Consider the following 13,331-nt stretch of genomic DNA (forward strand, 5'->3'; position numbering starts at 1 on the left):
GTTGGCAACCCTATTGTCAGGTGAGAGGAAAAAACCTGGATGACCTGCCTTCTGGTTTTCTAAATGTCCGTGGCAAACTGTCACTCCTCAGCAATTCCCCTGAAAAAATTGCCAAGATAGAAACAGCAGGTATTAACCAGCACCCTAACACAAAAGCAATTCCTTCAGTCCCTGGTTTCAATTGCCATGGCCAACTACTTGACCATGGAGTGTCATAATCAAGACTAATTCTCACCCAATTTCCACACATGCATACTTCAAACAGGATTCATTGGGTAATGATCAGGAGTGGGATCCCTGGCCTGATGTTTTTCACCACCTAGCCTAAAAAAAACATGAACCTTACCTGAATAATCTTCAAAAAGTCTCTACTGTATAGGTTTAAATGATCTCTGGAAAGATCAAAAATGTTTTGGCATGACGTGCCTTATGAAGGAGGAACAAAGACATTTCAACACCTAAAGCATTTATTTTGAATCTTGAGCTTTTTACATATAGTACATAGTACCAATTATACATGAATTCAACATATATTAACAGCCCATTTATTACAGGTATTCTCCCAAATACCAAAAGTATTCCTGTTTTTATAAACATTTCTACAGTGAATGTAAATACATGCTAAATGTTTTCATGAGAGGAAATTGCACAATACAAGAGAATGTGGTCAATTTAAGATATTATCAGGACAAGTAAAAGGAAAAGAAGTGGGTGTGCTTTCTGTTTCAGCAATATGTATATTAGTTTAAAACTAAAGATTATGAATTCACTCAGCTGTGTGAGGCTTTTCATCTATATCCACAACAGGGTCAGCCAACAATGGGAAAACAGAACAGCCTCATTTTCACAATAAACTGAAAACAAAATTATCTGGAAGACCAAGCGTATCCTAATGTTATATCCAAATTGCAGCACCTGTGAATTTTCATGTTTATTCAGGCATTAAAAAAAAAATCTTCCTTCCTTGACACTGTTCAAAATAGAAAAACACCTTCAAAAATGAATCTTCCATTTTGAAAAAGTGCAATATTGCACATGGAATTGCATCTACTACTTTGTACCAACACTCAAATGCAGTTTGTATACGTCATCTACCAGTGACATGGGTTCTGTTAAACACAATTAGTTTGTAGCCTGCTATTGTTTACATGGAAATAATATTAAGCTTTTTTGCTAATCTCAATACATTAGCAAAGCAAAGATGGGGTACAAACAGCATGAAAAAAAACTTTTTCAACAAGAGAATATATTGTAAGTAAGTAATTAATAAGATTTAGGTGTGGGTGAAACAGTAATGTTGCTAAAGAATGAAAAGGCAAAATTATCCTCTAAAAACTTCAACCTAATTAAGTAAAACTTCAAAGGTGTGCTAAATGGTACTACTTTTCAAGCTAAGAGTTTAACATTTTAATACACTGCTTGATGTCAAGCATTGTAAAATACTCCAATTTAGTCAACGTATGCATAAAAATTGACTGATAAAGTAATGCGCATTTTAACTAGTTATTATGCATAATAGCAGGAGAAAAATGGTTACTTTCTAAAATTGTTGTAGAACAAGCCAAGAAGTTGCAGTGTTACTTGCAATTTAAAAAAAATTACTGGAAGATCCAGGGTTGATTCTCATTCTCACCAGCATAAAGGCTATTAAAGTGAGCGAGAGATTCCCTGTACTCATTGCTAGCCATCCAGAGATTTCAAGCCTGGAGGCAATGCAGAGAAAAAAGCCACTAGAATGCTCTTTAGTATCAGCAGACTGAGTTATGAGCAAAGATTAGAGAAACTTGAGCTTTTCAAGCTCGGAAAAAGTTAATTTAGAGGGGAAATTAGATAATTGGTATAGAAAAGATAAATCCAGAACTCTATTTCAAACTAAACCACTTAGGGGCACATGCTCAAACTAATGAGAAGCAAATTTGATGTCAGGAAGTCCACACAACTGACATAATTGAATGTATTTCTGGTTAGGGTAGAGGATACAAAAATACTAAACTCATTTGAGACACAATTGGATGCTGTAATGTTAGATCAGTAGGATCTTTCTGGATGGATGAGGTGAATGTCTTTCCTCATCTATAGCTAGCTTCTGAAATGAACATCAGGATTGGAAAGAAGAACTGGGTCCAGTATTGTATCTACAAAATCAAGGTATCAGCACTGAATTTAACCAACAATATTAAATAAATAAAAATTTCCCCGACGGCCATGTTGGAAAACTCTTTCTAAATTTTGGCAAATTTATTACATTATGCTCAGTATTTCAAGTCCAGAATTGTCTTTCCTCTCCCCCCTTCCTTATTTTGATTTTGGATGGTTCTAAATAGTACAGTTGAAAATCATTCACAATTAGCTACATGTTTTGTGCTGAAAAATTTCATCACACCATGAAGATCAGCAGTTCCCTTTTAAATGCAGTATTACTTTTTCCTTTTTAAAACATTTTTATTTATTTATTTATTTATTTATTATTATTTTTTTTAAGTTCACTGCATCTCAGATTTTTACGCTGAAGTGAAAATCCTAAGAAAAAATATTGTAGCACAAGTCAAGCAATCCCACATAATGGTGTTCTGTATTCATCCTGGGCCAGAAGAATGTTTGTCAGAATCCTCACCTCCCCCACACAATCCAAAGTAGTGATACACATGAAGGTCCTCCTATTTCTGATCATTTTGCTTACCTTTTAAGCATCAAACGTTACAAATAAAAACTTTGTTGAAAGTGGTACATAGCGTATTTGTATGTTAAAACTCTTTACCGCAACTGCTAACAGGACAAAAAGATCCCACTGAAGTTCAGCAAGGGTAGCCACAAAATGTGTTGCTGCTGTTCGTACACAAAATTAATTTTAATCAGGCGAGTCTGTCCACTGAAATTAATCTACCTTAGTACTACGTAGGCATTCACAACATACAGGCATGAAGAAGGAAAAACTCAGCAGGCCAGGCAACATCCGTGGAGAGAAATTAGAGCTGACGTTTCGGGTTGAAACCCTTTTTCAAAACAGGCATGAAGATCTGAATCAAACCCACATTCGGCCACATTCTGTGAAGACTAAATATAATTGTTAAAGGTATTAACACACTGAATTAGCTTATTATACCAAACCCGCAACAGAAAAAAAATACCTTGTATTATTGATGGCGATGGGGCAAAATGCTCAAGGGTATTCTGCAGACTATTTTCCGTAAAACAATATGAATTCAATTATACTACCCATTTTCATATTGTTTGAGATTTTTCTTTACTAGCTTCTACAAAACAGTGTCTGAAATAATCCATGATCAACTCCAGCCAAAGAACAGTAGAATCATTGAGTTTTGCATGGTAGATGTTAGCAAGCAGTTTATACAATTGGCTCTGACTAGCAAGCCAGTTCAGACTCAATCAATCCCTCAAGTGAATACTTGATAACGGAATGTTTCAGATAAGCGAAGATAAAAAAAAAAAAACTAGAATTAATTCCTCTTCGCCTACCGTCATTCCTATTAACGTATATTTCAAGAAACTTCTTGTCAATTCATACCGCTAAAAAAAAATCACCAAGTTAACTGCCCTGATTACAGCCACCTTTTGCATCATGTGGCTGCTTTTTTAAAATAACTTTAATAAATTGCAAGTTATAAAATAGCTTTATATATCCTTTAAATGCATTTTACAATATATTTTCTTATAAAGCACAAATACTAAGAGTTTTAACACAAATAAAACAGTGACAAATTGCTTTTTCAGTTGAGGGAATTTTTTTTTGTACGAGTGACCACTGTACTCAAATTTCAGATTAGTTGACTGAAACCAGATGCACACCTTAAGAATGCACATTCACAAATCAGTGCAAACTGAGTTAACCTACTAAAGGAAGCAAGACAGAAAGAGAAAGAAAGCAAGAATTAAAAAAAAAGTTTCCAACTGAAGTCCAGCAATCTTTTTCTCATTTGACCCAAAATTGTTCATTAGACATCACTAACTATAGAGCACAGAAACACACTTTGGATGTCCATATTGTATTAGTCCAAAACCTGATAAATAATTCAGATTCAAAAAAAAATCAACTACTTCGAAGATGTGGGCTTTATTACCCCAAAATATTCCATCTCTGTGGAGAAGATTTCAAGTGCAAATAAAGCGATTGACATCTCTTTAAAATATGCACTTCACATGCATTCCACATTTTCTTAATGACAGGTGAACAGTTATGTAACATTTTTTTTTTTTAAGTTACTGTAATTCAAGAGCAAGTGTTCCAAAAATGGGTAGCCTGAGGTGTATTTCATTTAACCTGATCCTCGGACTTCCCTCAAGAGGGTTTTTTTTGCTTCAGGATGTGCCGAATGTCTACAGTTCTACTGAAAACTAATCACAAGTGCTGCCAGTCGATGCCAACTAGCGTCTGATTTGCTTCTTGTGCGTGGCCAATCTCCTCTGTGATGCTATGTTGCTGCCACAGTTTCTGCAGCTTCCGGTATCGTTCTTTGCAGAGATGAAGGGGGTTCCCTCGTCTGAAAAATGCAATTCAAATAAGATCATCATTGTCAAGTATTTATCTTTATACATCAACCCTCTCTCCCACAAGAAGAACAAATATACAACACAGTGTCCAAGGGATGAGCAGCTGTAATCAACAGCAACCGGGGTTCCGGGAAAATATTAGCAAATTCATTCACGTTGGAGCTGGTGTGGAAAAAATCCATAAATTAATAAACTGTTCTACAAAATGGTATTCCAGCACTGTTAAATATTACTGAAACTAACTTCTCAGAATGGGCAAGAACTTCCACTAACCAACACAGGTACATCTGATGACTTGCAAGATCACAGCAATTGATACAAACAAGATGGAAAATAATTTTTCTGGCATGATGATCAGAAAAACAGGTAGCCAAAACAAAATAAATCACTGAATTAACATTTATACAAGCAAAGCAAAAGAGTCACAACAGAAATGTCTGCAGGGAACCTATGTCACTGACAGATTTAATTTTAAAAATCTCAACTTGTGTAAGCTCTTTCATTGAAATGCATTGTCCATATTTATAATACAAAATTTTATAACTTTTTACCTCAGTCCCTGATCTGTCTCTCCATAATCATCAAGGTAGGGTGGTGGATAAAAGCATCCTTTTGTCTTTCCAGCCAGGAACAGCACCTGACTTTCTCGAACTCTGAAAATACACAAGAACTATAGCAGTGTTCTGGATAAACTGTACTAATTTACATTCCCTTATTTTACAAAGCACTGAATTAAGGGATCGCTCTCCTCTCCCGTTTGAGAAAATCAAATCATTAAATGAGGATGGACATATGAGGAGAGGTTGAGTAGATTGGGACTCTACTCATTGGAGTTCAGAAGAATGAGAGGCGATCTTATTGAAACATATAAGATTGTGAAGGGGTTGGATTGGGTGGATGCGGGGAGGATGTTCCAGATGATGGGTGAAACTAGAACTAGGGGGCATAGTCTTAGAATAAGGGGCTGCTCTTTCAAAACTGAGATGAGGAGGAACTACTTCACTCAGAGGGTGGTAGGTCCATGGAATATGCTGCCCCAAAAAGCTGTAGAAGCTACATCATTACATAAATTTAAAACAGATATAGACAGTTTCCTAGAAGTAAAGGGAATTAAGGGTTACGGGGAGCAGGCAGGAATTTGGACATGAGTCTAGGTTCGGATCGGTCATGGCCCTGTGGGTAGCGGAGCGGGCCCAGGGGCCGTGTAGCCTGATCCTGCTCCTATTTCGTGTGTCTAATTCTGTTAGATTCAGGAGATGGTTCAGTGATAGTAGATTGGCAGTTAGGATCAGATCAGCCATGATCTTATTGAATGGCGGAGCAGGCTCGAGGGGCCGATTGGCCTACTCCTGCTCCTATTTCTTATGTTATGTTCTTAAATGACCGTTATAATTTAGCTCAATAGCAAAATACTGCGGATGCTGGAAATCTGAAACAACAACAGATAACGCTGGAAAAACTCAGCAGGCCAGGCAGCATCCGTGGAGAGAGAAACAGTGTTAACGTTTCAGGTCTGGGACCCTTCATCAGGGTTAGTGTTCGGGTCTTAACATATCTTAACATAATGGTCATTTGCAGACCTAGCTTAGATGGAAGTGGCTCTAAAGGGTTACAGCAATAACATTTCAAGGTTTTAACTCACCGCAGGAAAATTCCAACTCCACACCCGCAAGTATAGGTATGAGCAGTGCAAGCCCCAACATCATCTCCTTCCAGCTCTGTTTGACAGCAGTAGCTCTGAGAACACAGCATACCCCCACACACCAAGCAGAGAGTTGGTGCTCGACTTTTATCCCCACCCGATTTTGGACATCTATTTTATATTATAACAGAAAAAGAATGGTGAACTTTGCACCTCAAGTTAATCACAAGCATAAACAAATGAAATTCACAAAACATTGCAAATTTTACCAGGAGAGTAAAATGTTATTTGCCCCTTGTGAAGGGAATTGTCTGCAGTTTGTGTCATTTTACGATTCCTTGATATGGTGTCAAACTTTTTTTTTTTAATGTATTCATTTATGGGATGTGGGTGTCACTGGCAAGGCCAGCATTTATTGCCCATCACCAATTGCCCTCGAGAAATTGGTGGTGAGCCGCCTTCTTGAACCGCTGCAGTCCATATGGTGAAGATACTCCCACAGTGCTGTTAGGGAGAGAGTTCCAGTATTTTGACCCAGTGACGATGAAGGAACGACGATATACGAGGTGCTGCCGAAGAAGCCTTGGCGAGTTGCTGAAGTGCATCTTGTAGATGGTAAACACTGCAGCCATGGTACGCCAGTGGTGGAGGGAGTGAATGTTTAAGGTGGTGGATGGGGTGCCAATCAAGCGGGCTGCTTTGTCCTGGATGGTGTTGAGCTTCGAGTGTTGTTGGAGCTGCACTCATCCAGGCAAGTGGAGAATATTCCATCTCAGTCCTAACTTGTGCCTTGTAGATGGTGGAAAGGCTTTGGGGAGTCAGGAGGTGAGACACTTGCCGCAGAATACCCAGCCTCTGACCTGCTCTTGTTGCCACAGTATGTGTGTGGCTGGCCCAGTTAAGTTTCTGGTCAATGGTGACCCCCCAGGATGTTGATGGTGGGGGATTTGGCGATGGTAATGCCGTTGAATGTCAAGGGGTGGTGGTTAGACACTCGCTAGTTAGAGATAGTCATTGCCTGGCACTTGTGTGGCGCAAATGTTATCTGCCACTCCTCAGCCCAAGCCTGAACGTCATCCAGGTCTTGTTGCATGCGAGCATGGACTGCTTCATTATTGGAGTTGCGAATAGAAACATAGAAGCAGGAGTAGGCCATTCGGCCCTTCGAGCCTGCTCCACCATTCAATATCATGGCTGATCCTCTATCTCAAAACCATATTCCCGCTCTCTCCCCATACCCCTTGATACCTTGTGTCTAGAAATCTATCTTTATCTTAAATATATTTAGTGACTTGGCCTCCACAGCCTTCTGTGGTAGAGAATTCCACAGGTTCACCACCTCTCATCTCATCTCAGTCCTAAATGTCTACTCTGTATCCTGAGACTGTGACCCCTCATTCTCGACCTCCCAGCCAGGGGAAACATCCTCCCTACATCCAGTCTATCTAGCCCTGTCAGAATGGCACTGAACACTGCAGTCATCAGCGAACATCCCCATTTCTGACCTTATGTCGGAGGGAAGGAAATTGATGAAGCACCTGAAGATGGTTTGGCCTAGGACGCTGCCCTGAGGAACTCCTGCAGCGATGTCCTGGGGCTGTGATGATTAACCTCCAACCACCACAACCATCTTTGTGCTAGGTGTGACTCCAGCCAGTGCAGAGTTTTCCCCGCCACCCCGATTTCATAGACTTCAGTTTTACTAGGGCTCCTTGATGCCACACTTGGTCAAATGCTGCCTTGATGTCAAGGGCAGTCACTCTCACCTCACCTCTGGAATTCAGCTGCTTTGTCCATGTTTGGACCAAGGCTGTAATGAGGTCGGGAGCCGAATGGTCTTGGCGGAACCCAAACTGGGCATCAGTGAGCAGGTTATTGGTGAGTAAGTGCCACTTGATAGCACTGTCGACGACGACATCTTCCATCACTTTGCTGATGATTGAGAGTAGACTGATGGGGTAGTTCTTGGCTAGTTCTGGAGCACAAGTCTTCAGCACGACAGCCAGGATGTTGTCTGGGCCCCACAGCCTTTGCTGTATGCAGTGCGTTCAGCTGTTTCTTGATATCACGTGGAGTGAATCGAATTGGCTGAAGACTGGCTTCTGTGGTGGTGGGTCCTCAGGAGGATCACAGAAATCACAGAATCACAGAAACCCCACAGTGTAGATAGAGGCCATTTCGGCCCATCGAGCCTGCACCGACACATATCCCACCCGATCCCCGTAACCCCTACACCAACACATATCCCACCCTATCCCCGTAACCCCACGTATTTAATCCCCCTAACACTAAGGGTCAATTTATCATAGCCAATCAACCTAACCCGCACATCTTTGGACTGTGGGAGGAAACCGGAGCACCCGGAGGAAACCCACGCAAACACGGGGAGAATGTGCAAACTCCACACAGTCACCCGAGGGCGGATTCGAACCCGGGTCCCTGGCGCGGAGGCAACAGTGCTAACCACTATGCCACCGTGCTGCCGTTATGGATCATCCACTCGGCACTTCTGGCTGAAGATGGTTGCAAACGCTTCAGCCTTGTTTTTTGCACTCACGTGCTGGGCTCCACCATCATTGAGGATGGGGATATTCATGGAGCGTCCTTCTCCAGTTAGTTGTTTAATGGTCCACCACCATTCACAACTGGATGGGGCCAGACTGCAGAGCTTTGATCTGATCTGTTGATTGTGGGATCGCTTAGCCCTGTCTATAGCATGCTGCTTCTGCTTTATACATGTATGTAGACCTGTGTTTCAGCTTCCCCAGGTTGGCACCACATTTTTAGGTATGCCTGGTGCTGCTCCTGGCATGCTCTTCTGCACTCCTTATTGTCCCCTGGCTTGGTGGTAATGGTAGAGTGAGGGAGATGCCGAGCCATGAGGTTGCAAATTGTGGTAGAATACAGTTCTGCTGCTGCTGATGGCCCACAGCGCCTCATGGATGCCCAGTTTTGAGCTGCTAGATCAGTTCTGAATCTATCCCATTTAGCACAGTGGTAGTGCCACACATGATGGAGGGTGTCCTCAGTGTGAAGACGGGATTTCGTCTCCACAATGACTGCGCGGTGGTGTAAGAAAAAAAAAAATGTATGTTTTGTCAAAATGATGATGTGTGATGGACACGAGAGTATTAATAAGATGTATGTAATAATGATGAATTTAATTTGTATGCATCTCCCCTGGGTGGGCAGAGCTCAAGGCAACAGTGCAAAACTTAAAAGAAACCTGCATAAAAAGGTAACCCCCCCAGAGACAACATGACTTTCAGGGTAACCAAACCCATCGAAAATCAGTCATTTTGTTAATACTTTTTAATGGCTAAGAAATGGCACCAGCCTTTGCAGACAGATACATGAGTAAGGAAAGCCAATCAAGAACTGCCAAGAAACTAAGACCCAATCCTGGGGTTTTAGTAATTTATTCTAGACAATGGACTTTAAAAGATATAAATGGAACCCAAGAGCTTGACGAGCTCGCTCGCTCTCCCTCCCTCTCTCTTGATGACCACGCCGCAAAGCAGGAAGCCCCCCTCTACAGACCAGACCAAGAAGCAACAAAGATGACCGTACGTTGCCTGACTCAGAGGGAAGTATAAGTCGGTTTAAATCTGTAACCCATTACCTTACCTGTTGTAATGAAGTAGAGTCCATAGGAAACCAGTAGACTGTTGTTTTGTCCAATAGGCTATGTGCATGTGTTTAATAAACTTATTCCAAATTGTTTCAAAAGAATTGGTCTTGCTGTCAATTTAATGCCAGTTGAAATAAAAATCTTAGCGGTCACTGCTACCAATACCGCCATGGACATATGCATCTGCGACAGGTAGATTGGTGAGGACGAGGTCAAGTAGGTTTTCCCCTCGTGTTGGTTCTCACTACCTGTCGAAGGCCCAGACTGGCAGTTACAGGAAACTCTTGATTTACCGGCACCTAATAACCGGAAATCTCTGTTAACTGGCAAAATTCAGGAGTAGGTTCAGGTAAGTTTTACTTCATATTAGTGGCCGTTCCTGGATCTGTGGCTGTGTAACCGGGGTTCCTGCACCTGTTGCTAAGCAACAGGGGGGACACCTGGATCTTGTGGCCGGGATTCCTGCACCTGTTGCTAAGCAACAGGGAAGCCTGGATTTGTTGCTGTGTATGGAGCTCTCGTACCTTTTACTATACCGCTCTGTAATCCGGACTTTTTGATAAACCGGCACCACGCCGGTCCTGGATAAAAAAAGTTTCCTGTATGTCCTTCAGAACTCGGCTATGATCATTGCATATTCTTGGCATATTATATATTTCAGGGGCATTTCTATATCCACTTCATAGTTTAGAGATTAAAGCTAATCTAAAATAGAACAAAATCTGTACAGCATCTAATATCGAATACATGTACAGCTTGTAACCAAGTCACTACCAGCTAGATGTGAACTTCAGTTTACAAAAAAAACCACAACACTGTCTGATGATATAAGCCGAAGCAAAAAGCAACTTTTTTCAGATGTATCCCATCAGTCCAGGAGAAATCGGTTGAACAGATCTATTATTTGGGAAACCCCAATTTCAGTGACAAAAAGGTTGCTTATCACACCTGTACAGACTGCACCTGTAATTCGTGGTTTCACAACCTGACAATTTTTTTCTTTTCTATCTCTTGCTGGAAACAAAATACCCAAACAACATCACTTCAAAATCTCACATCACTGGTATTACACACGATTCAGATCCATAACAAGAAATTGAGAGATGGTTAGTACCATCAAAGAGATGAACAAATTAAGGCTCAAAATAGGCTTGAGATGGTGTCTGCAGTTAAAAGCAAGCGTCCCTGAGTTTGGTGTACATTCCCCTGATTTTGTGGCTCAGAAGTTGAAATGTATACATTAGTGTCCTTTAACTTTGTTCACAAGCATCCTTAAAATAAAGCTGCATGATTTTAAGTTTAATAAAATTAAGTTCAGCAATTCATGATTCAGTTTATAACAGATCACTGTTAGATGTAAATAGATGAAATTTGAAAGATGTTTTGTACTCACGTAAAACAAGATGCCCTGTTTATGAGGCAACTGTAATCATCAGGAAGATCTATCAATTTGTTTGACTCCCTAGGATAGCTAGAACAGGGGGGTGGGGAGGTGAAGGGAAGAGAAACTTAAATCTTCAGCAAACTGGAACTTACCAGAAGATCAGATATAATCAACATGGCAAATAAATCACTAAATCACAAGGTATAAGCTTACCTAATAGCTGTTCTTTCCCCCTTCACAAAGCTCTGCACTTCTGTAACTCCACACCATCTACAATTTCAAGTTTTTGTTCAGGTTTGTTAGCTTGCAACATCACAGTATTAATATATATGCACAGAATCACTGTGACTGCATAACAGCAGATTACTTTTACAGCTAAATGTCATCATTTTTTGATGCTTAAAAATCACTTCAAAATAAAAAAGCAGATAATCTTTTTGAACGAAGAATTTTTCAGGGTGTTACTTAGAAATAGCATATTTAAGTAAGTTTGCAAATAAATTAAAGTTTCAGAATGGTGAATGGCCTTTCCTTAACTAAAACACAATCATGCAACATTTCTTCAGCACCAAGAACCATTTTGTTTATGCACTGTACATCTGCACAAGAAAGAAAACACAGCATTCTGAATTTTACCTTTGTATTAATGGCTCAATTGTATCACTGTTAGTTTGGAAAAGACTCATTAGGTTTGTTGGTAGGGAAAGATAGCGGCACAACAGTTCAAAGTGCTGTGGCCCATTCTCTGAAAATGAATAGAAACAGCATCACTGTTTAAGTCCTCTCAGCATACATATCTCTCAACATTGTACAAATATTTCAGAATATATGCTCCACTGGCATCAGGGTATCATAAAAGTTTCACTTACTCTACAAAAAGCTACACAGTTTTAGTCAAGTGTTTGGAATAGAACAGATCATGCAACATACAGACACGGTTCCCAACTTTGCACAAATAAACAATCTGTATAAATTACAACCAAGGATTGAAGTTCTTCTGTCTGTGATTCAGCAGTATGCCCACCTTTCGCAGCACAAAACCAAAAGCTTTGAGAAAATGGTTGTAGTGCATATTTTGGGTTTTATTTGTAAAATACATTTGCAGTGTTTATCTTAGAAAAGCTAGAAAACATGTTCTAATGTGGATGAAAAGCTAGGTGTCAAAGTTCAAAAGTTGAAGCATCAAACTACCAAGATTCAATTTTGTATTAAAAAATAAATTACCTTGCAGTTCAATCGGTACTGGGACACTATTAAGATAGTGAAAGAACAAAGCAGAACATCGTAGATAGGGCATTATTCCAATCTTGATATATTGCCACAGGTGCCAACCTGAGGACATTAAATTCAAGGCACTACAGGATAAAATATAGAAGCATTAATTCTTTATGAACGACAAGAAATGCACTTCGATCAATGAGTAATTTAGTAATATGCAGCACTTCATAACGAGCCAACATCGCACATTGTACTCTAATCTTAATTCAGGGTTAGTCTGACAACCATTTCTGTTGCAACGCCCCAATCTCGTTTCAATTCAACAGAGTGGCTTTTCTTTGGCTAAATTATATTGAAATCTGTTTAAGAACACCTGCCTCCCCTAATGTTATAAAAATCAACTCTGGCTCAAACGAGCAATAGCAGATTACTGTTTGTAAACCATTTGATGCGAATTCAAATGGCTGACATAACCAAGATTTCTCCATTAATTGGCAGGGCTCCACTATAATGTTTTCTTCCATTTCTTTCATGTTCCACAGGCAATGTAGCTCCTCCAATAGCTCGTCCAAATGATCATTCATCAAAACACAAATGCTCTATCTGGGTAGTGAGTGATGGCAGAATATTGTGACGGTGCCCGAGGAGGGTAGGCCATCACGATGGGACCACACATATGCACTTCCACAAGGGGTCACTTGACAATGACCAGATGCAAGAACCCAGGGTGATTTCCCTCTCCTGAGCCCAGGAAAACCAAGGCCAACTGCAGCACTTCCATCATCATCTTGGCTAAGTTCAGTTAACTCAGCACTCATACCATTGAGCTATCATGAGCATTCCCTTAAATTATTTTATTCGTCATTAAATAAGTAAAGGGTGAACGTTGACCGGCCATCAGCCATGCTAAATTATAGGACAAATGCACATGGTGAACTATACGACAA

At 40.3% G+C, this 13,331-nt stretch overlaps 1 protein-coding gene across 4 annotated transcripts in view; it reads right to left on the minus strand.

The window, feature by feature from the left end:
- Positions 1 to 449: 449 nt before the first annotated feature.
- The window catches only part of ubr2 (ubiquitin protein ligase E3 component n-recognin 2), a 162,512-nt gene continuing 149,630 nt past the window's right edge, over positions 450 to 13,331 (minus strand). For all 4 annotated transcript variants that reach the window (XM_085980818.1, XM_085980815.1, XM_085980809.1 and 1 more), the window contains exons 41-47: positions 12,391 to 12,521; positions 11,803 to 11,911; positions 11,380 to 11,436; positions 11,176 to 11,253; positions 6,152 to 6,322; positions 5,061 to 5,162; positions 450 to 4,499 (exon numbers count right to left, since the gene is read on the minus strand). In XM_085980818.1, coding sequence (XP_085836944.1) covers positions 4,358 to 4,499; positions 5,061 to 5,162; positions 6,152 to 6,322; positions 11,176 to 11,253; positions 11,380 to 11,436; positions 11,803 to 11,911; positions 12,391 to 12,521 — 790 coding nt within the window. In that variant the 3' untranslated portion in view covers positions 450 to 4,357. The remainder of the gene's footprint in view (positions 4,500 to 5,060; positions 5,163 to 6,151; positions 6,323 to 11,175; positions 11,254 to 11,379; positions 11,437 to 11,802; positions 11,912 to 12,390; positions 12,522 to 13,331) is intronic.

Source organism: Somniosus microcephalus, chromosome 3 (assembly GCF_052327205.1).
Source record: "Somniosus microcephalus isolate GS21.2 chromosome 3, FLI_Smic_1.0, whole genome shotgun sequence".
Classification (NCBI taxonomy): Eukaryota; Metazoa; Chordata; class Chondrichthyes; order Squaliformes; family Somniosidae; genus Somniosus; species Somniosus microcephalus.